Source organism: Somniosus microcephalus, chromosome 2 (genome assembly GCF_052327205.1).
Source record: "Somniosus microcephalus isolate GS21.2 chromosome 2, FLI_Smic_1.0, whole genome shotgun sequence".
NCBI lineage: Eukaryota > Metazoa > Chordata > Chondrichthyes > Squaliformes > Somniosidae > Somniosus > Somniosus microcephalus.
In genome coordinates this window covers 122,827,130-122,851,239 of record NC_140988.1, presented here as the reverse complement: position 1 = coordinate 122,851,239, position 24,110 = coordinate 122,827,130, and the positions used below count along the sequence as shown (strand labels likewise).

The window sequence follows — 24,110 nt, the reverse complement described above, 5'->3', positions numbered from 1 at the left end:
CTCAGTAACCTCCTCTGAAATCTCTACGCTCCTCCAATTCTGGCTTCCTGCACTTCCCGATTTTAATCGCTCCACCATTGGCGGCTGTGCCTTCAGTTGCCTAGGCCCTAAGCTCTGGAATTCCCTCCCTAACCCTCTCCGCCTCGCTACGTCTTTCTTCTCCTTTAAGATGCTCCTTAAATCCTACCTTGTCACCTGTCCTAATATGTGGCTCGGTGTCAAATTGTGTTTGATAATGCTCCTGTGCAGCGCCTTGGTACGTTTTACTATGTTAAAGGTGCTATATAAATGCAAGTCGGCGTTGTTAATTATTATCACATGCTGAACCAGAATTTTTAGTGCATGATTATGCTTTGGGAAGTCTGAGATTTGTCTGTTGTTATTCCTCATTTATTCACTTCCATGAAAGACACCAGGGTCAAATTTTGTCAAGTTATACATGCTCCACATAACATGAATATATATATATGTATATTCAGTTGTTTTGCACTCAATCAAATGTATAACAGACATGCTTGGTTTGCGCCAACTTTGGAGTTTGGAGTCAACTTTCCTTTTCTTTCTGCAAAGCTCATCAATTTGTTTACTAAAATGTAATCAGCATACAACACTTTAAATTATTTAATGAGTCTCACTATCCTACCTTTGTATAAACTCCCCCAGACACACATTAGTTTTTTTTAAAGTACAGCGCACTTGATGTTGACTTTTATAATAAGTGCCTATTTATTTTGGGAAATTATTTATACTCTTATCGGGATTGTGGTGTGGAAGATTAAAGCGCCTAAACAGAATACTGTTTTTTTTATGTATATGTGGAACCGCCTCAAATCTGGTCAGTGTGGGTTGGGTCACTACAGCTGCGGGGATCTGGATCAACGCTCCAATTTCGTAAACATTGGTTAAAGTTTGGTGAGTCAGAAGAAAAACTCATCAAGGCTTCTTTATTACCGTTTGCTTCAAGGCTTGCACATCATTCTCACTCAGCAGCGGCACAGAGGCTGTTTTCATCTTCGGATATTCTCGCTTTTTTTTCTAATTTTCTATTTTTTTCTAATTAGAAAAGTCTATAAAGTCAGAATGCGTCGGCTTTTTAGTTCTTCGTTGTAATCTTTTTCGCGCTGAGTTTTGATGTTCGTTGATTACCCGTGTAAACTTTTAATACTTTTGAAACAATCTTTTCAACTTTTGCACTGCAGTGTATGGATTGGTTTGTAATCTCCGTCATTTTCTGACTTTAAAAAATATATATTTATACTCGGAATAATTACAAAAAAATCTTTTTTATTCTTGCAATTTATTTGTAAGTTACAGAATTTACATTTTTGTAAAGAAAAAAATAGCTCTCCAGGTTATCGGTTTAACTTTTGGTGGATTTTTTTTTGTTTAGAGTTTACCGGTGGTACCTGTTATTTACATGAGCTGAGTTGTGTTCTGGTGACGTGTCTGTGCTGCAGCAATGGCGAGTTTGATCCGCTCTCTTCTCCTGGGCTTCTTGCTGAGGGTGACGATCTGCGGTTTCGCCGCCGCCGAGCCCGCGCCGTCCCCGGACCAGCCCGCCTGCCCGCTGCGCTGCGATGTGTCCAAGTGCCCGAGTCCCAGCTGTTTTCATGGTTACGTGCACGACGTCTGTCACTGCTGCCTGGTGTGCGCCGCTGGGGAGGGAAAAGCCTGCGGGCGCCCGAGCGATGTAACTTGCGGGGAAGGGATGGAGTGCAAGCGTCTGGCAAAGGGACCAGGCGTCTGCCGATGCAAATCCAACTACAAGGTGTGTGGCAGCGACGGCAAGACCTATGACAACGTGTGCAAACTCAAGTTGGTCAGCAGGAGAGCTCTGCAGCTGAGACTGCCGGCGATCATTCAAGTTCACAAAGGCGGATGTGAAGCAGGTAAGCAAATACTTTAATAACGTGCAACAGTTGGTTTCTACAGCAATTTTTAAGTTATTTGCAAGTATTATCTACAGGCCGTTATATCCCAGTAGTCAGCTGGAGCTTATTTGATCAATTTGCAACGATTACATTACAGTGGGTAATTTTTCAAAATCAAGATCATCACACATCAAAAAGATCTGGTGCAGAGACTTTGGGTGTCCACCATGACACCACCCAAATAAAACTTGCCCAAACTTTCTTCGCAAACTTTAGAGTAAAGTAATGGATACATGGGCTTCAAAGCTCTTGGGATCCCTCTCAGAAAGTTCTTGAAGCCAACATGAGACTACAACCAAACATCCTAGATATGCATCTTTGCCATGTTACCTGTGCTGAGGTAATTAGGGCAAGACTCTTAAAGATGAGTTGACACTGTAACTGCTAACGTGATACAATTTCCTATATGTTTTTAAATTCTTTTAGCTTGAGAAAGTATCTTAAGTAACAATTTTCAGATGTATAATTTCCCTTTAATACAAGATGGATCTTGAATTTACATTGAGCATGATTGAGTTCATTACTGTGTTTGGGTGAGAGTTGCTGCATTATCCTACAGGTGAAAAATAACATCTATACTTGTACAAATTATTATTTGGAATTTTGCACCCAATGCCACATTCAAGATCCTTTAAAATAAATAAATAGAATATTACATTGATAGTGGTACTCAGTATAGTGGCAGTAATAAGTTTGCTTTAATTTTTCAATAACCATGTTTTTCCAAAGTTATAGAATCATAGAAATGTACAGCACAGAAGGAGGCCATTCGACCCATTGTGTCTGTGCTGACTGAAAAAGATTGATCCAGCCTAATCCCACTTTCCAGCTCTTGGTCCATAGTCTTGTAGGTTACGGCATTTCAAGTGTATATCCAAGTACTTTTTAAATGTGGTGAGCATTTCTGCCTCTACTACCCTTTCAGGCAGTGAGTTCCAGACCCCCACCACCCTCTGGGTGAAAAAAGCTCTCTTCAACTCCCCTCTAATCCTTCTACCCATTACCTTAAATCTATGCGCCCTGGTTATTGACATCTTTGCTAGGGGAAATAGGTGCTTCCTATCCACTCTATCTAGGCCCCTCATAATTTTATACACCTCAATCAAGTCCCCCCTAACCCTAACCCCCTCTGTTCCAAAGAAAACAACCCCAACCTATCTAAGCTTTCTTCATAGCTTAAATTTTCCAGTCATGGCAACAACCTTGTAAATCTCCACTGTACCTTCTCTAGTGCAATCACATATTTCCTGTAATGTGGTGACCAGAACTGTACGCAGTACTCCAGCTGTGGCCTAACTAGTGTTTTATACAGTTCAAGCATAACCTCCCTGCTCTTATTTTCCTTTATTAGCCGAGGCATGGAATATATCCCATAAGCCTTCTTAACCACCTTATCTATCTGTTCTGCTACCTTCGGGGATCTGTGGACATGCACTCCAAGGTCCCTCTGTTCCTCTACACTTCTCAGTATCCTACCATTGATTGTGTAGTACCTTGCCTTGTTAGCCCTCCCCAAATGCATTACCTCACACTTCTCCGGATTGAATTTCATTTGCCACTTTTCTGCCCACCTGACCAGTCCATTGACATCTTCCTGCAGTTTACAGCTTTCTTCCTCACTATCAACCACACTGCCAATTTTTGTCTCATCTGCAAATTTCTTAATCATGCCCCCTACATTGAAGTCTGAATCATTGATGTATATCACAAAAAGCAAGGGACGTAGTACTGAGCCCTGTGGGACCCCACTGGAAACAGCCTTCCAGTCACAAAAACATCCGTCAACCGTTACTCTTGCTTCCTGCCACTGAGCCAATTTTGGATCCAACTTGACGCTTTCCCTTGGATCCCTTGCCCTATTGTTTTTGCACTTCTCAGAAATTTGCCTACATATTTGCTCTTCTATCTCCCTCTGACTATTTAGGGGTCTATTGTACACTCCCAGCAGTGTTAGTGCCCCTTTTTAGTTCTTCAGTTCAACCTATATGGCCTCATTTGATGATCCTTCTAACATATCATCCCTCCTCACAGTAGTAATTGTTTCTTTAACTAATATTGCGACCCCCCCTCCTTTTTTATCCCCCTCTCTATCTCATCTGAAAACCCTGTAACCAAGAATGTTGAGCTGCCATTCCTGCCCTTCTTTCAGCTATGTTTCAGTAATAGCTACAATATCATACTTCCACAAGTCTATCTGTACCCGCAGCTCATCTGTCTTATTTTCTAGTCTCCTTGCATTGAAGTATATATCATTATTAAGCACTGCCAAACCCCTTTGTTGTCTATTTTCTAGCCTTTGTTTCCTCTGTCTTCCAAACTAACTTACTAATTTACTGCCTTCTATTTCCCACTTTGCTTCTCTCCCTTCTGAATCTACACTCAGGTTCCCATCCTAGTTTACACTTTTGAAATTCTTCAAAAATGTTGCTATTCTGAAAACTGCGGTAGGCTCCAAGAGAGTGACTGCGCAGTATTTCTGAATTGACCCCAATTAGTTTATGTTTTACAGATTGATTACAATACACCTACTTATTAAATTAAAATGCAACATTGTTGTAATACCAGCTGCTCCTAAACATAGTTTTATAACAGTGACAAAATAGGAACATTTCTGGCACACACGGTGGGCCGAATGGCCTCCTTCTATGCTGTGTGGTTCTCTGATTTCTAAAATAGTTGTTTTTTTATGGCTTAAATAGTTTTTTATTACAGGATTCTGGAAGAACTTTATACTAATTGCAGGAGCCTCCTGGAGGGCTGTCAATTCATGCTGCCCAATCAGAAGAGTGCTGCTCTGCTTTTGTGGGAGGAAGGCTCATCAATGAGTGGTTGTTATTGTTGGCCCAGGGTTCGTCTTCCTTCCCTGTTGTGGCTCTGAAGTTGTAAAAAAGACTCCTTTGCTTGACTAACATTGATATATTTTTCCCATTTTGGAGCCCTGGCATTGGCATCTAGAACCAAAAAGGATCCTAATCCCTAATCCCACAATGATGGAGCCATATCAGCATAGTAATCTCCTTCCAGCTAGTTAATGCAAAATGACCAGCAATTTACAAAAAATCATTACATCTCCCAAAAGGGAGAAGAATAAGTAGGCAGCTCTTATTAATAACTGGTTGGAGGAGATACTTCACATTGAAAGTACCTGTACTTCCATCCCGTCAGTGATATTTCATTTTAACTTCCATCTGAAGGATACATCTTAAACTTTCACTATGTAGGCATTAAAATTACATACACTAATTAGAAAATGTCTTCAGGAAGCTATAACATAACCTCTAGAGAGATTGAAAACATAATATACATTCGACTAAGAGTTTGTAGTGACGGTTTAAGTGTTTGAGGAACACCCTTGGACTGATTACAGAGTATCTTTGAAAACTGAAATCATAGAAAATACTATTTCTGAGGTTTCTGTGAAACTGGAGGCCTGGAATAGCCAAGCTCAGATAATTACATTTAAATAGAGTCCCTCTGATGGCCTAGTGGCTAAAGGCATCCTTGGCCTATCTGGGGAGCTAATCTTAGCTGAGGCAGCAGTTGGGATGTTATTATTGACCGTAGGATCTCTGGGTTAGAGAGTGAGGCCCCGATTTTTGGCTTGTGTGGGGAATGGTCGGATTTCCCCGAATGTGGGGTTTCTGACACACATAAAAAAGTGTCAGCCAGCTCCACGCAATTTTCCCTCAAGTGGCCAATTAATTCCCAGCATGTGGGAAGCCTTGCTAATTGTCCAATTCGAGTCAGAAATCCCCACAGTATGATGTCATCATTCGTGGTGCTTTCAAGGTCCATAGCAAGCACTGCATCCTCTGAAGGCTTCCAAACGAACCATACAGGATGGCAGAGGAGCCTGCAGCAGCTGTGGGCAGTGCCAGACCCCGAGCTGCCTCCAAATTTGACGAGGCTTCGCTGCAGGCATGATTGGATGGGGTTAGGGCCCACAGGGAGGTCCTCTTCCCTAGGTCAGGGAGGAAGAGGCCTCCCACTGAGACCAATGCTGCATGGATGCAGGTGTCAGCAGATGCCAACTCGCTGGGAGTCACCAGAAGAACCTTAGCATTACATCTCTAACTCCTTCCTTAACTCCCCTACAGTACCATCCAGAGCCCCCGTCCTCACTGTGGAGGAGGAAGAGGCTGTGCAGCCAGACTCCTCAGAGGACGCTCCAACCTCTGAGGGCGCAGCGTCAGCAGAAGTAAGCGCACCCAGCACCAGCGCAGACACTCACACCTCGGGGGGACCTTCGGGACATAGAGTAGTGTTGTCACCTGGTGTTTCACAGCTCACAAGTGAGCCTCAGCAGATTCTGGAGACAGGGACAGCAGTGGAGAGTCCTCGTTGGAGGGCGCAGGACTCTGCCAGCTCAGCTCAGCTGCGCTGCATGTCGACCATCTGCCTCTGGGTCCATCTGCAAGAGAAGAGGTGATGGATCTTCATGCACAGATGCAGGAGTCTCTGGCAGGTTTTGTCTCCAGGGTCGCTGTGAGTGTGGAGCGAATGGAGGAGTCCATAGCGACCATGAGCAGAGCCTTTGTGGAGTCATTGGCGCATCAACGCATCACCATGGAAAGGTTGGCAACCTCCATGGAGGAGATAACTCGCCAGGGTACGGAAAACATGGTGAGTGCTCATAAGAGAATGACATCTCTTGAGGAGCGTTGGCCATCAGTTGAACAGAGAAACCAGATCTTCATGGAAGTCCTTCTGAGTAGGACTGCCAGTGCAGAAACGGGTCCCCATGGCCCCCTAAAGCGCAGCAAGGTGCTCTCAAGCCACTTCCAAGCGCTGGCCCCTTCTGGCTTGTGCAGCTTCAGGTGAGTGAGCAGCAGCCTGGTGCTCATCCTGCTGTTCCTGGTTCTGCTGCTGCCACCTCTGCTGTTGGAGATCCTCTAATGCCAGGAAGGGACGGTGCCAAAGGCCTCCCATGCTTCTTGCAGATGCCTAGGTTGAGGAGGTCCTGAGTTAGGGTGGTGAGAGGGGCTTCCCAGGAGCTCACACTGAAGAAGTGTGTGAGGCTCCAACTTTCTGCAGCTGCTCCTAAGGCTTCAAATAGTTCCCCCAAGCCTTGATCAACAAGGTCCTGCAGCCTGCAAATGCTGCCTCTTTAAATATCTTCAGCCCTCAGCGACCTGCTGCTGCAAGCAAGCAAGGCAGCTGTTTTCACGCCAGCTCTCATCGGCGGGGTTCCCCGCAGGCGGGTTTCAGGTGGGGAAAGCCCCAAAGTCGCAACGGCACGGGAAAATCGTCCTTAACAAGGTGATCATTGGTGATTAGTGTGCCAACGAGCAGTCCCACCAGCGGCGGGCGGGACTGAAGCGGGGCGCGTGGAAATGGCGGTCCGAAAGTCGGACGGGGCGGGGAATCAGGCGGGGGGGGGTCCCGCCCCGCTTTTTCCACGATTTTCGGACCACGGCTGCATGAAAAGCCACCCGACAGCTGCCCGAAAATCGGGGCCTTTCTGCTTCTAATTACAATCCCATGACCCCTGCTGGAAAATGTGCATTTGTGTCATTGTGTGAGGATGGCATTGGGCTCAGCTTTGATGCCCCCCACGATGAATAGCCTAATACTGTCTACGTTTTCTGTTCAAGTGAAAACCGCTCATATTTTTCAAGTCTTTCTTTATAACTATAACTTCTTGTTTCTGGTATCATTCTAGTAAATGTTTGCTGTACCTTTTCCATTACTCTAATATCCTCCTATACTGGGGTGAGCAGAACTACATGCAGGTCTCTAACTGTAGCCTAACTAATGTCTTATATAAATTCATCATCACTTCCTTGCTTTTTATATTTAATGCTACCATGTGCAAACCCCATATTGCATTATCTTTTTATAGTTTCTTCTACCTGCATTCCTACTTTTTAAAGATTTATATAGACGTGATACTGGATCTCTCTTTCCCTCCACTCTCAAGAATTGTATAATTTTGGAATATTTCCTTACATTTTTCATTTGCCCCCAAAATATTTATCTGCACTGATCTGTATCTACCATCTCTCTGCCCACTTGCTAATCTATCTATCTTCTCCTGAAATCTCTTGCATTCTTTCTCACAATTTGAGATGCCCTCTAATTTGGTGTTTAAGAGCCCAAGGTATGCATCTAAGAAAGGGACCAAAAATATTTGTCTTTACCCTTAGCCGATTACATTAATGTGATATTTCAGTCACATATCTCTTGAACAAGAAACAAAAAAGATTCTCAACTAAAAAAAATGTAGTGAGCATCATCTGTCAGCTGTCTTCTCCTCAATTTAGTGGACAAATGGCAGGTTTTGAAACATGCTATTAAAAATATTTGTCATAAAAATTGGTGTAGTCACATTATACAGTACTGCCCATATGCTGAGCAGTAAAATGTATAGTACGATATTATTTAATTTTGTTCTTGGTACAGTTATGTAAGATTACATTTTAATCAACTTTTCTGATGGCTATCATCCCTATTTAATATCGCTTGGAAAAACTGATGAACTTAATTTTTCTAGGGTTAATTGGGTGCCTTGTGTAAACACCTACTGTTCTTCAGGAAGAGATACCTGGGCTCACTGACAAGCCCTTTTAAAGTACTCTAACAATCTGATATATTTTTCCACAATTTATGATAGTATGTGCCTACTTGATGCACTAGAAAAAAACTCATAAAATATCTATTTAAAAACTGTCTTACCTCATAAACACTTTTCTGTGGCTTCTAAAGACAAGAGGTCTGCAACGACATAAAAACATAAGAAAATAGTATATAAGAAAAGGCCTTCAACACGCCTATAAAATTTTCACTGTATAAGACTGTTAATCTTATGCAATCTCTTGGGGGAGGTGACTAAGAACAGGCAAACTTATAGCAGTTTAATTTCACTCATTATTTAACCTCTTAGAAGAGTGCAGAAAGAAACTTTATGCAAATATATTAAGCAGCACTACCTCGACAAATTATACTTGAAAGATAAAATTCTCTGGCCACTGAAGGTAACTGAGTGAAACTCAAGGACATTGGCACTCCATCCACCACCTTAAACATTCACTCCCTCCACCACTGGCGTACCGTGGCTGCAGTGTGTACCATCTACAAGATGCACTGCAGCAACTTGCCAGGGCTTCTTCGACAGCACCTCCCAAACCCACGACCTCTACTACCTAGAAGGACAAGGGCAGCAGGTACATGGAAACACCAGCACCTCCAAGTCACACACCATCCTGACTTAGAAGTATACTGCCGTTCCTTCATCGTCGCTGGGTCAAAATGCTGGAACTCCCTCCCTAACAGCACCGTGGGAGTACCTTCGCCACACGGACTGCAGCAGTTCCAGAAGGCGGCTCACCACCACCTTCTCAAGGGCAATTAGGGATGGGCAATAAATGCTGGCCTTGCCAGCGACGCCCACATCCCATGAACGAATAAAAAAAAATCCAACATTCCAAGCTATAATCAACCTGACCACATGCATTGCACCGACGACATTTCCACAGTACCAGCAGTATTGGAAACTTGATACTCTGTACCATATTTGATTATCTGTGGCTATACTTATCCTGTAAACCTCCAATTCCAATTCTGAACCAGATATTTATTGGGTTTTTTAAAAGAGATAATTGACAAAATTTTAACTGTTTTGCTAAGAGTATACTCCACACACCCACTACTCTGTGGAAAAAAAGAATATTTTTCAAAATTTTGATCATTCTTGAGGCTTACCAATGTTCTCATGTCCTATAATTGTGGTGGTCATCCCAGAATTGTGCATGCGTCACTGTAACTGTGAGCTGTTTTATGCCCTATTGGTGTATTTTCTTCATTGGTGTATTATACCAGAATAGTTTCTTAGATCAACAAATGGTAACTTTGATGCTTCATTGCTCCATCACTAGTTGATGATTGTGTTTTGCCACTACCATATTGAATTGTTATATTTTCTGGACATGTGCAGTGAATATTTGATTGAGAACATTTCAACAAAATTATTGAATTCAGTTCAGTTCTATTTTCCTAAACTAAACTAGTTTACTGTTTATATAAATGTATCAGATTTTTAATGTTGGTAACTTTATGAATTTCATAAATAATGTACAGCATTTCTTCTGCGTAGTATAGGTTATTCACATCCAAACAGTCCAAGATATAAATTCAATTTTATAGCAGATGTGGTGGAGAAGATTGCACCTGCAGTTGTTCACATAGAGTTGTTTTTAAGGTACGTCTGTCGAGAATAATGTGTATGGAGTATTACAAGTGTAAGATGTATAGTATACTTGAATTAATTTCATTTGTTAACATTCTTTCTTGGGACATGGGCGTCGCTGGCAAGGCCACCCTTTTTTTGCCATCTTTGGTTGCCCTGAGAAGGTGGTGGGGCTTCTTCTTGAACTGCTGGTAGTGGTTCTGATCCTACTGCATGGCTTGGCAGGCCACATCAAAGGGCAGTTAAAAGTCAACCACATTGGTGTGGGACTGGAGTCACATATAGGCCAGACTAGGTAAGGACAGTAGGTTTCCTTCCATAAACGACTTTAGTGAACCAGTTAGGTTTTTACAACAGCTTCATGGTCATTTTTACTAATACCAACCTTTTATTTCCAGATTTTAAAAACTGATTTCAATTCTCAAACTACCATTGTGGGATTTGAACTCGCGTTCTCTGGATTACTAGTCCACTAACATAAGCACTACACTACTGTATCCCTTTGGTTCAGTGTGTTTGGGTTTCCCCTTTATAATAAAGGGCTAGAAATGATGGACTTCCTAAACATTTATTTCAAGTTTCTTCAAGCTCAAAAAAGAAAAGAAAGACTTGCATTTATATAGCGCCTTTCACGACCACCGGACGTCCCAAAGTACTTTACAGCCAATGAAGTACATTTGAAGTGTAGTCACTGTTGTAATGTAGGAAACACGACAGCCAATTTGCACGCGGCAAGCTCCCACAAACAGATAATCAGATAATCTGTTTTAATAATGCAGATTGAGGGATAAATATTGTCCAGGACACTGGGGATATCTCCCCTGCTCTTCTTCAAAATAGTGCCATAGAATCTTTTACATCCACTTGAAAGGGCAGACAGGGCCTCGATTAATGTCTACATCTGAAAGACGGCACCTCTGACAGTGCATCAGTACTGCACTGGAGTGTCAGCCTAGATTTTTGTGCTCAAGTCTCTTGAGTGGGACTTGAACCCGCAACTATTGCTGATTCAAGAGGCAAGGGGGGCTACCAACTGAGCCACAGTTCACAATTGTACTATTCTGCACCAACTTTTACAAACTGATAGCAGATTTTCTTGCAATAGCTGCATAAATGGCTAATATTAGCCATAATATAGTTATATATTTTGATAGAGAGTGTTGACTAGCTGGGAATAAATGCTTGACAAAGTAACACTATTGGCAGTTTGAATGGTGCTGTAAACCACTGAGAACAATGGTTTCTGAATGTTATCTGAGCTCCTGCCGTGTACTACGCACTTGAATTCACTCCCAGCTGGTTTTTATTCTTCATGTTGTAAAGTCTTTTGACTCACTGAGCTTTACCAATCAGGTTTATCCATTACAGTTTGTTTCTTATGTTACCATTGTGAATTTTAATTTTACTTGCTAACAATTGTCATTATGATTTGATAGGAAGAGAGAGGTTATGCAAGTTTATAATACTAAAAACAGAATGTAATAATGTCAGGAGATGAAGAATGTTTTACTTAAAAATAATACCTCCCTTTTATGGGATTATAATACTTAGAAATTATAATTATTTTTGTGATTGAGTAAAATTGATGTTTCCTTATCATATTCTTCTGCAGTTATTTTCTTAATATTTGTACATTAAAATGTTGGTAAGGATACAGATTTATTACAACTTAAGTATTGGCAACTAAAAAAATTCATCCGTGCTCTAAAGAATGTAGAAAATTTGCCAGCCTTGTTTTAATTTTCTCTCCACACACAGGCATCCTCTGTTGAGACGAAATGTCCCACTGTCAAGTGGCTCTGGCTTTATAATATCAGATAGTGGGCTAATTGTGACCAATGCCCACGTAGTAGTGTCTAGCAACAATATAATGTCAGGTCAGCAGCAGCTAAAGGTGCAGGTACACAATGGAAAAAACTATGAAGCAACAATAAAAGATATTGACAAGAAATCAGACATAGCAACAATAAAGATTAATCCTAAGGTAAGTGAACCACCCTTTGATTAAACTTTAAGTGCCTGGAAATGAAGTTTTATAGTATTGAGTTCATTTATTCATTCTTCTTTTGACATATTTTGTCCTTATTAAAGTAAAGGATGTCAATACTGAAGAATGGAAACTTTTAAAATACTTTTATCCCAAATGACAATACCAAGCACATACCAAGCCAGAAGCAGAGTAAAGCTTAGTTCATTCTGTTCCCTGAATTATCTTAACTACCAAACTCGGAAGAGAACCGCACCAGTGGGAATTTATCCATTTCCCACATCAGCCATCCTCACATCCCTTTGAGTAAGATTGCAGATTCTCTGCTAATCATTGCTGTAGAGAAAGCCTAATTTCATCTCATATAGGACTCGTACAGCTATCTGAGAGAGGGAACTTTCATTCTAATAGGTTGCGCTGGATCAGAACCCAGAAGTGAAAAAGCAGTAGGGGGTAAAATTAATCTTCGGTGATAGCACGATAACGAATCGGCGGCATGTTATACACCCCATCTGATTTTCTTTACTAATGACTTCAATGGAAAAGAAAATAGAGCAGGGTCTAAAACAGGCTGCTGATTTGCTGTCGTCCACTTTGCCCTACTTCCCAAGACCATTTTCACCCCCAGGGCTAGAAATTGGGTTGCTTTGCACCTCTTGTTAGTGCCCGGGCGCGGCACCGCTAATACATCCCGCGAAATTCAGCGGGAGGTTAGCGGCGCTGGTAGCCGGTAGCGCCCGCTCTGCTGCGCCGGCGATGATGATGTCATCGCCATGCGCAGCGCCCTGTTTGCGCCCCCTGACCTATTACCATGCGATATGTGTGACAGGATCAGGGGGTGGTTTTGCAGCGGTGGTAGCGGGCGGCAGCGCAATTTAAAGGGCAGGTGTTGGGCAGCCATTTTTATTTTGGCCAACTGCCAGCACCTGCCCCCTTTCACATTTGTATGCGGGGTGCTGACTGCAATCGCTCAGCCCGGCACTCCTCTTGAGTGCCGGGCTGTTTCCATGGCACCCCAATCCCTGATGGTCCGACAGGGCCCTGGTGCGCGCAGCGCTAGGCCCCTCCCCTTTAATCAGGGGAGGAGGCCTGCAATGACACGGCGCTACATGCAGCCGCGTCATTGGTGGAAAATATATGGTGGAAGATATCTGCTTTAATTTAATATTATGATATTTTGCAGAGAAAGCTACCAGTACTATCACTGGGTCAATCAGTTGACCTCAGGCCAGGAGAATTTGTAGTTGCTATTGGGAGTCCTTTTGCTTTGCAAAATACAGTAACTACTGGAATTGTCAGCTCTGCTCAGAGGGATGGACGGGAGCTGGGTCTAAGAGACTCAGACATGGACTACATACAAACGGATGCCATAATCAATGTAAGTGCAATATACCAAGATATTTTCAAAGCGTGATGAAATCGCCTGAGTGAGACTTGTCTAGTATAGCAGACAGTTTTTGTGGTGCTTGTGAAGTTTTAGTTGGAGACAACAGTAATGTCTGCCCAGAGACATTGGCCGGAATTTTCTGGGGTCAATGCAGGCACGGTTGGAGGCAGGTCGGGTGGAAAATTTGAAAAAAATCAGAGTGGGTTGGGAACCCACCATCATCCCTCCCACACATGCCTTTCCCTCGCAATGATTATAAGCTTGTTGTCAGACACTTAGGAGTCTTTTTCCCCCTACATTTCAAATTTCCTTGCATGGCTACTGGATTCATGCAGCTTGGGAAAAGCTTCTGCCTGAGGAAAGTGATCAGCTGTGAGGTCAGAGCTTTTATAGTAAATTTGATGCTGTCAAGTAATCAGCTGGAGCAATGGCCACTCAACTCCCGCCTCAGGTTGACAGACCTGAGGCGGGAGTTGAGTGGCCATTGCTTCAGCTGATTACTTGACAGCATCAAATGTACTATAAAAGCTCCGACCTTACAGCTGATCACTTTCCTCAGGCAGAAGCTGTTGCTGACTGCATTGCCAGCACAGATTTAACTTTCTGCAAGCTGCAAGTGTTTCCCGCAAAGTCTCCATCCAGTGTCACCTCATTGGAAGAACCTTTCTCACCGATGACAGCTTGCTTCTGTCAAATCTATTTGACCTGCCATCTGTTCCATCAGCATGGGTGCTGTTTATACTGTCTCACCTTGGTCCTCAGAATCGGACCACAATGAGCCCCAACACCAGCAGCACCAGGCACACCAGCAGCACCAACAACAACAACACTAACCTTCTCCGCAACCACCAGATGCTGCACAGGACAGAGGGCATCAGCACCCAAGCACATTGCTGCCTGGGAGGCCAGGGCTGGCCTCATCATGTCCAGATTTACTTAACTTTATGCTGTACACCCATATGGCAGCCACATGATGCACCAGGTTGGCACCACACCACAGCAACACCATAAAGGATCCCTACAATATCCAAGCCATTCCTTTCACACTGACCACCAATGCTGGAGGTTCCGTTATATCTCACCAGTCACTGCAACTCATTAAGTCATTTTCAAAGGTACACACAAATGTGTCCAAGATGGGAAAGTGGTGAAAATAAAGATTTTAATGGTTGAAATAACATTAATGGAACCTTGCCATTAACATTGACGAAATCACCCAAGTGGCTACTCTTGTGAATCTACCTCTGTGTCATCTTTCTCTTCCACGTGCTTCTACGAGGTGCTACCCTTGTGGCTTCAGCAGAGGTAGAGGCAGCCTGCTCACTTCCCTGCTGCGACTGCTTAGGCACTCTTGGAGGATGTCCTCTGGGTTTTGGAGCCTGTGGTGGCCTCGCCAAAGTCTGCTCCTCCTGTGCAGGGGCAGACTCGGCCATCGTGATCCGAGGAGCCATCTGGGGCTCTGACTGAGGGGGTGGCAATGAAGGAGCCCACGCTTCCCTCTCCTCTCTCACCATCATTCCTCTCATGGGCCACCCGCACTACCCTGCTAGCAAGGAGCTGGAGAGCACCTTGCTGCACTTCAATGGGGCCATGAGGACCCATGTCTATGCTGACATCCCTCCTAGACAGAACGTCTATGAGCCTCTGCCATCTATGCACCATAGATAGCCATCTATTCACCATCGAGACCATGTGCTCCTGTGAGTGGCGCATTAGCTGCTCCATGCAGGTGGCCATCCTATCCATGGAAGAGCCTACATTCACCATCGCCTCTGACACGGTGGTGCTCATGTTGGAGATGGACTTCCCATTCTCTGAACATTTGCAGACATCGCGATTGCAAAACCTGTCCAAGCCCCCTGCACTTCTTGCTGCATCTCCAGGATCGCCCTCTTTCTGGATGGTCCCGAGGCTCAGTGTCTGCATACAGCTGAGCAGAGCTGAGAGGAGTTTCCACTGCTGTCTCTGTCTCCACCATCTCCTCATGCTCACTTGTGACTTGTGACGGACCCTGTGATAACACTACTCGATCTCGCGTTGGACCCACCGAGGTGTGTGTATCTGCGCTGGTGCTGGGTGCGCTTATGTCTGCTGACGGTGCGTCCTCAGAGGCTGGAGGCTCTTCTGAGGTGTCATCTTGCTCTTCCTCCTGAACAGTGTTGGGGGGGGGGGGGCTCTTGATGGACCTGTGGGAGATTAAAGAGAAGAGTTAGATATGTCATATGAAGAATGGGTAACAATACCATTATGCACATGATGACCATTCACTGGCTGCTGACATCAGTACCCATATGAGTGACTGATGTATGCCACGTAGCTGTATGATATGTAATTCTGTCACCAGTTTGCTCAGCTGTCCCCCTCTCTCCATCTCCCACCTCCAGCTGTTCGGCCACTCCCAATACTTCTAACGCAGCCTCACCTGCTGTTGTGCGGGTGGCAAATGATGGAGGCCCACCTCCAGTTCTCTCCTGCTCCCTCTTATTATGCGCTCTCTTTTCCTCCGCAAACATACGGAGGGAGTCATCGGAGAACCTGGGTGCAGCCCTCTGCCTTTGTGCAGCCATCTCTCCAACTGTTTGGAACAATGCAAACCTTCAGCGTGCTGCCTGCACAGATGAACCTTCAAATGCAATGTGGCCATGGCTCCTTTAAATATACCGGCTGAAAGCACTTGGTCTCCAGCCTCTGGTTTCCCCAGCTAAACGGGCTGGTGGCAGGTAGTGCACTGATCCTTCCTGGGCTGCGACGGGCTAGAGCTCGATCGGGTGGCTCTGCAACGGGGCCGGGCAGCGAGTCGGGAAGCAGAATCAAAGAGAGAGAGAGAGGGTGGAGCACTCAGGGTGCGGCCGGTGCTGCAAAGCAGGTCGGCGTTCGGACCGAGCAGAGGGAGGGGAAAGTCCCAGAGGGTCCGCTCCACGACGGGAACGGTTCTCCAAGTAACGGAGAAACTATTGAAGCGATATATATAAAAAAAAAAATAGAAATACCGCGAAAAGCTGCAGGTCGCAACAGGAACCGCGGAGAACAGCGTTGGCAGCGGCGGGAAAGCGCGGGAGGCGCCATCTTAACTCGGCGGGGAAGAAAGAAAAGCGCGAGAAGCGCCATTTTAGATTTTCAAGATGCCGAAGACTGGCAATATTACTGCTTTCGATAGTGATGTAGAAGATTGGACCACATATGTGGAAAGAGTGGAGGTCTATTGCAAGGCGAATGAAGTAGCGGATGATAAAAAGGCATCGGTACTTCTAAATCTGATGGGCGCAAGGACATACGGGCTGTTACGAAACTTGATCACTCCAGCCAAACCAATGGACAAGAATTTTAAGGAGATTGTTGATACCTTACAGGAGCACTTAAACCCAACACCGCTGCTGATAGCGGAACGATTCAAATTCTTCAGGAGGAATCAGCACAAGAATGAAAGTAACGCTGATTACCTCACCGAATTACGAAAGCTGTCAAAGCACTGCCAATTCGGGGCAGGACTGGCAGATTCTCTACGAGACAAATTCGTCTGTGGTCTCCTAAGCGAAGGAACACAGAAAAGACTACTTTCTGAGAAAGATTCGACACTGGACAAGGCTTTCAGTGTGGCTGTATCATACGAAGCAGCAGCAAGAGGAGCTGCAGAGATACAGCAAAAGCCACAGGACTTCGGCACCCATGAAATGACATGGGGTTTCGAGAGATGTTATCGCTGCGGCAGATCCACCCATGACCAGAAGGACTGCTGGTTCAAGGACAAAGCATGCAGGCAATGCGGAAAGATGGGACACATTGCACGTGTATGCAGATCTGGAAAGAAATCCGCTGACAGTAAAAAGGTCAATAAGGGAAAGTACAGAAAGGTACAAATGATGACGGACAGTAGCTCCGAAGACCAGAAGAGCGATAGCGACTCCAGAAACAAGAGACTAAGCTGTCTCAAATTACATAATGTAATTGCCAAAGAAGATTACCAGACCATTTGGGTTACCCTCACGATAGCGGGGTCCCCAGTCAAAATGGAACTAGACACAGGATCAGCTCTGACCGTCATGAGTTGACGGGATTACGAGCGGCTATTTCCGCATATACCTTTGAAAGACACATCCAATGGCCTAGAAATTGAGTGCCCTTAGCGCCGATTTTGCGGCGCTAGAGGGCCTAGCGCTGCATTTGGCGCCGGCGCCGAAATTGCCTGGGGCCCTTACGCCGCGGTAGACCGGTAGCGCTGCGCCGGCACCGATGACGTCATCGGTGTGCGCAGCGTCCCGGTTGCCATGCCGACGGGCCCCAGCGCCGAAATTCAGTTGCGGCCGCCTCGCCCGTGACAGCCGCAACTAAGACTCTGGCAACAGAGTCTTACGAGTCTTTGCGCCGGCGCATTAAAGGCCCCGCGGCGGCCGGCCGCTTTCCCGCCGGCCGCCTGGCCGCAGCTCCCTCCCCGGACTTCCCCCCCCCCCCCCCCCCCCCGGAACAGAAGCAAGCCCGGCACTTGTCCGAGGTGCCGGGCTCATTTTTTAAAAGATTTTCGCGGGCCGCGATCGGGTGCAGGCAGCTCCTCCTTAAGGGAAGGAGGAGGCCTGCACTTCCCGAGCCTGCCGCATCGGGTGCCGCAGCCCCGGAATTGCGGCGCGAAACGGCAGTTAGCGCCGATTTACCGCCGCAAAGACCCTTCAGTAGCGCCGGCAGCCGTTTGGGCGCGGCCCTGCTGAATTTTTGGCGCGCGCAGGGGGACTTAGCGCCGGCACTAACTTCCGGCGCTAAAGCCCTGGCTAAGCCAAAACTCAATTTCTAGGCCATTGTCTTGAAGACATATACGGGGCAGAAAGTATACCCCAGAGGGAAAACAAGGGTGCCTGTTGTATACAACGGCAAGGAAATACAGAAGTTGTATTTATACGTTCTGCAAGATGGTGGTCCACCATTGTTGGGACGTGAATGGATCAGAAAGATACGTTTAGACTGGCACTCCATTCAGGCACTGACGGTGACCAGTAAGAAAAAAACCGATGATGACGTCATACCTGGACGATTAAAAGAAATCTTGGCTAATGCCAAAGAAGTGTTTCAACAGGAACTAGTAACCCTGAAAGGCGCCACTGCCTCAATAAAAGTGGAAGATGCGGCAATTCCCAAGTTTTTTAAGGCAAGGCCGGTGCCATACGCAATTCGTCCAGCCGTCGAGGCAAAGCTGGAGAATTTGGAAAAAGCAGGCGTGTTATCCAAGGTAGATTGGAGCGAGTGGGCAACACCCATCATCCCGGTCATGAAGAAAACGTTGAATAATGATAAATCTGAAGAACAGAGAAAAGTTCGCATCTGTGGGGACTTCAAGGTGACTGTAAACCCGGTTCTTCACACGGTACAGTATCCTGTTCCGAGGATAGAAGATATTTTCGCCTCACTATCCGGAGGGAAACGTTTCACCAAAATTGACTTAGCACAGGCATATAAGAACATAAGAACATAAGAAATAGGAGCAGGAGTAGGCCAATCGGCCCCTCGAGCCTGCTCCACCATTCAATAAGATCATGGCTGATCTGATCCTAACCTCATATCTTCTATCACTCTGCATCCACCCGAACCCATGTGATCTCCCGGGAGAGGCGAAAAACCAGATAAAGACCCAATGGCCAATTTGGGAGAAAAAAATCTGGGAAATTCCTCTCCGACCCATCTAGGCGATCGAAATTCTTCCAGGAGATCACTCTGTCCCTATATTTTCTACAGTACTTACCTTCTGTAAAGGCGATCTCCACCCCAGCCAGGAACAGGAATAAAACCATCTCCTGAAATCTAACAGAATTAGAACACAGTAGGAGCAGAACAAGGCTACACGGCCCCTGGGCCCACTCCACTACCCACAGGGCCATGACCATTCCGAACCTAGACTCATGTCCAATTTCCTGCCCGCTCCCCGTAACCCATAATTCCCTTTACTTCTAGGAAACTATCTATTTCTGTTTTAAATTTATTTAATGATGTAGCTTCCACAGCTTTCTGGGGCAGCAAATTCCACAAACCTACCACCCTCTGAGTGAAGAAGTTTCTCCTCATCTCAGTTTTGAATGAGCAGCCCCTTATTTTAAGATTATGCCCCCTAGTTCTAGTTTCACCCATCATTGGGAACATTCTCACCGCATCCACCCGATCAAGCCCCTTCACAATCTTATATATCTACAGATGGAGGTTGAGGAGGCCTCTAAAAAGTATCTCACGATAAACACACACAAAGGCCTGTACCAGTACAATCGACTGGTTTTCGGAGTGGCATCAGCTCCGGCTATCTGGCAAAGAGCTATGGAGCAAGTCCTGCAAGGGATTCCGGGGACTCAATGCTACCTAGACGACATCCTTGTAACAGGAGAAAACGACAACGAGCACCTTGCCAACTTGGAGCAGGTGCTCACGAGGCTGAGAGAACGGGGCCTACGAGCAAATCGCCCCAATGCGAATTTTTCCAGAAACAAATATCATATTGTGGCCATGTCATTAACGAAGAAGCGTTGCATAAGTCACCTGAAAAAAATTGAAGCGGTCGTAAAGGCCCCAGCGCCTGAAAATGTCTCACAATTAAGGTCGTTCCTGGGATTAGTAAATTACTATCATAAATTTTTACCAAACTTGTCGACGGTTCTGCACCCGCTTAACGCACTGCTACAAACGGGAGTAGTTTGGAAATGGAGCGAAGACTGTAAACGTGCCTTCCATAAATGCAAAGGCTTGATCACGTCCAGGGAAGTGTTGGCTCATTACAACCCATCACTGCCAATCAGACTGGCGTGCGATGCATCCCCTTATGGCGTGGGAGCGGTATTATCGCATAGATTCCCTGATGGCTCGGAGCGGCCGATAGCTTTTGCGTCACGCTCATTGAACTCAGCTGAGCGTAACTATGCCCAGATCGACAGGGAGGCACTCAGCCTGGTGTGGGGGGTGAAGAAATTCAACCATTACCTACACGGACCAAAGTTTACCTTGTTGACTGACCATCAACCCCTCATCTCCATATTCAACCCTAAAAAGGGCGTTCCCATTATGACAGCGCAAAGGCTACAGAGGTGGTCCCTTTTCCTAGGGGCACACAAATATGACATAGAGTACAAAGGAACAAAACAGCATGGGAATGCTGACGGGTTATCGCGCCTACCGTTGCCAACGGTGGAAGAGGCGCCTACAGTGGACCCAGTGGAGATATTCCACTCGACCATAGTGGAATGTCTACCGGTGACAAATTCTACCATTGAAAAGGAAACGCAAAATGACCCGACTCTCTCATGAGTCTACGATTTAACGGTGAAGGGATGGCCAGCACATGGTGAACCACTGTTGCCAGCATTCTCGCAAAGAAGAGAACAGCTGTCAGTGTGCCGAGGAACCTTGATGTGTGGATCCAGCGTGGTGATTCCACCCAAACTCAAGGATAGAGTGCTAAAGGAGCTTCACGAGGGGCATCTGGGTGGAGTGAAAATGAAGAACTTAGCCAGAACGTTTGTGTGGTGGCCAGGCATCGATGGAGACATCGAAGAAATGACCAAGAGCTGTCTAGGATGCCAGAAGGTCCAAAACGCCCCACCACAAGCCCCTCTACATCCATGGGAGTGGCCCTCATCTCCATAGCAAAGGGTACATATCGACTTTGCTGGTCCATTTATGGACTCCATGTTCTTAATCGCGGTGGATGCACACTCCAAGTGGCCGGAGGTAATAAAGATGTCCTCCACCACCACGGAAAAAACCATCACAGTATTAAGGACCGTATTCGCCAGGAATGGGCTGCCTGAACAGATCTGTTCTGATAATGGACCGCAATTTGTATCCGAAGAATTCAGGAAGTTCTTAAAAAACAATGGGGTTAAGCACTACACGTCCGCCCCATACCATCCCGCCACCAATGGATTGGCTGAAAGGTTTGTCCAGACCTTCAAGAAGGCCATAAAGGCCATGGGTAATGAAGACATAAATCTACAACATAAGGTAGATAACTTCTTGTTTGCGTACAGGAATGCAACACATGTGGTTACAAACCAAACCCCCGCCATGATGTTTTTCAATAGAAGACTAAGATGCCGGCTGGATTTGGTCAAGCCAAACATCAGAAGGGACGTAGAGAACCGGCAATTTCAAAGCATGAATGAAAGGCCAACTAGAACCTTCCAGATAGGTCAACCAGTTTTGGCCCGGGACTACCGTACCGAGAAATGGCAGCCTGGAACTATTTGCACACGACTAGGACCGCTGATGTATACCGTGGACATTGGAGAAAGCATAATAAGGCACCATGCTGACCAGATCATAGAGTCATCCGAAAAAGGACAACCTACACCACAACTCTATACGCCTAGTGATGAAGCAGAGATACCCATAGTATCTACCTCCGATCCGGTGATACTGGAACCAGACAAACCCGACACTAGCATTGAAGCCGAATCGACCTTGCCTAAAGAACCTACTACACCACCGAGGCGTTATCCGGACCGAGTCAGGAAGCCTCCAGAGAGACTGAATTTGTAATTGATTAACTTCAGCAAATGTGTATATTATTGTTCTTGTAAAAATGTTATTTAATGATTACTTAAAATGTTATGTACTATTTATCTAAAAGGGGAGGAATTGTAGTGTATGTACCTTGAAGAGGAACTATGTTTTTGAAGCCCCTGTATACTGTAGTACCAGTAGTGACCACTCGGGTATATAAGCCTGTGTAGCGTCTTGTGTTGTTAGTTCACCTCCAGACTTTGTTCAGTAAACACTTGTTAAATCAACTCCTGCATTCCGTGTCTCCATTAACACACGGATCTAACAGGCCTCATTCGCGCAAAGTCGTTTTCTGCAGTGGGATGGAAGCAGCAATGGGGTTGCGACCCGCCACGTCAACTGCCCACACCCGACCCACCCAGCTACAGAAAATACTGGCCATTGACAATACAATTGCTGTTTGCCAGCAAGAACATAACAAAATAAGAAAGCATAGAATGAGAAAGGGCCATTTAGGTCATGTAGGTTGCTCAGTGACAGAAGATTAACTTATTTAATCTTCAGGAAATGCTTCCTCACCCCCACCCCCAGAATATCTATCCAATTCTACATGTCCACTCTTCAATTCTGACCAGTTACCTTCCACGTTTGACATCCCCTTGGTCAAACAACACAAGAACCATCAGTGCTGTCGCAGGTAGACAGAAGAGCATTCCTCATTCTCAAAGTTACTAGTTTAACACCAGTGGGCATCTTTACCATGTCAAAAATTATGCACTCTGGCAGCCAGAACTTTAACACAGTTGAAACATGTAACATTAAATATTATGTATATAATAATCAAATATTTATGTAGGCTTTGTTTTAGCGGTTCACAACAGATTTTACTGATTGTATATAGCAGGTTGTTCTCAATAAAGTTTATACCTAATGGGTTCCAAGGAGGAGAAAGTGGTATCATTGGTCTTTTGATTTACCAGATTTTTTTTAAAGCTTTTGATCCAATTTTGTGTGGACATGAAAGTTAACGGATTCAGAGACTAATGAACTAAAGCCAAGAAAATTATTCATATTCAAATATGGAATAGTTTTGTATGCTTTCATGGACCCAGCTCTGGAAAATCTGGGTGGGAATGGAATTAGTATCTTGGGAAGTTAGTAATAATTTGGTGACAATTAAAGCAACATATATTTTGTGTTGCTTTGTGTTAATTCTTACTGGTTGGTTGACTGGAGTAGATTGGAAATTTTAAAACAATAAGGGATAGCAATCCAAAGATGGCGGCCTAGAAATTGGGTTGTGGGTTCGCCAGGGCTGTAGCGCCAGAAATTTTGCGCCAGCGTTAATGCAGCAGCGCCCGACGAAAATTCGGTTGCGCTGGGCCCAGGTGGCGGCGGGCGCTAAAGAAGGGTTTTAGCGCCTCAAAACGGGCGTTCAATTGGGTTTTCCGGCGGTGCGGCAGGCTGGGGAACTGCAGGCCTCCTCCTTCTGTTAAGGAGGAGCTGCCTGCAGCCGACAACTGACCGGCGGATTCCCCCGACATCTGAGCCCGGCACCTCGGGGAAGTGCCGGGCTCGCAGCACACACACACCAGGGCCGCGGGGGGGGGGGGTGATGCAGGAGTCCGGGAAGGGAGGTGCGGGCAGGCGGCCGCCGGGAACGCGGCCGGCCGCCGCTCCACCTTTATGCGCCGGCGCAAAGGCGTGTAAGAACCCTTTCCACAATCGTTGGTTGCGCCTGCCACGGGCGAGGCGGGCGCAACTGAATTTGGGCTTGGGGCCGGGTTACCACGGCAACCGGGACGCTGCGCACACCGATGACGTCATCGGTGCCGGCGCAGCGCTACCGGCTAACGCCGATGGTAAGGCCCAAGTCAATTTCAGAAACGGCTATAATTCCAGCGCCGCTAATTGGGCGCTAACCCCACTCAATTTCTAGGCCGGCATGTTTAAGTATAAAACACACCAGTTGGCATATATTTTGGGTTCCAATAACTTTCGGAGAACCAACCTGTTCAAAAGCATGCTATGTTTCTGCATCTGCTTTTTAAAATCAGTACTGAGTGACTGTACAATGTAATAATGGCAGGCATTATTACTGCTAAATATATTGTGATGAGAAAGGAAAAGTGAGGAAAAATAATGTGGACTGAT

General features: G+C 45.5%; 1 protein-coding gene across 1 annotated transcript in view; it reads left to right on the top strand.

Annotated features, from left to right (window-relative positions):
* Positions 1-200: 200 nt before the first annotated feature.
* htra3b (HtrA serine peptidase 3b) overlaps positions 201-24,110 on the top strand; it is a 50,748-nt gene continuing 26,838 nt past the window's right edge. Inside the window, exons 1-5 of the mRNA XM_085962208.1 lie at positions 201-912; positions 1,391-1,889; positions 10,029-10,128; positions 11,875-12,100; positions 13,287-13,481. Coding sequence (XP_085818334.1) covers positions 1,460-1,889; positions 10,029-10,128; positions 11,875-12,100; positions 13,287-13,481 — 951 coding nt within the window. The 5' untranslated portion in view covers positions 201-912; positions 1,391-1,459. The remainder of the gene's footprint in view (positions 913-1,390; positions 1,890-10,028; positions 10,129-11,874; positions 12,101-13,286; positions 13,482-24,110) is intronic.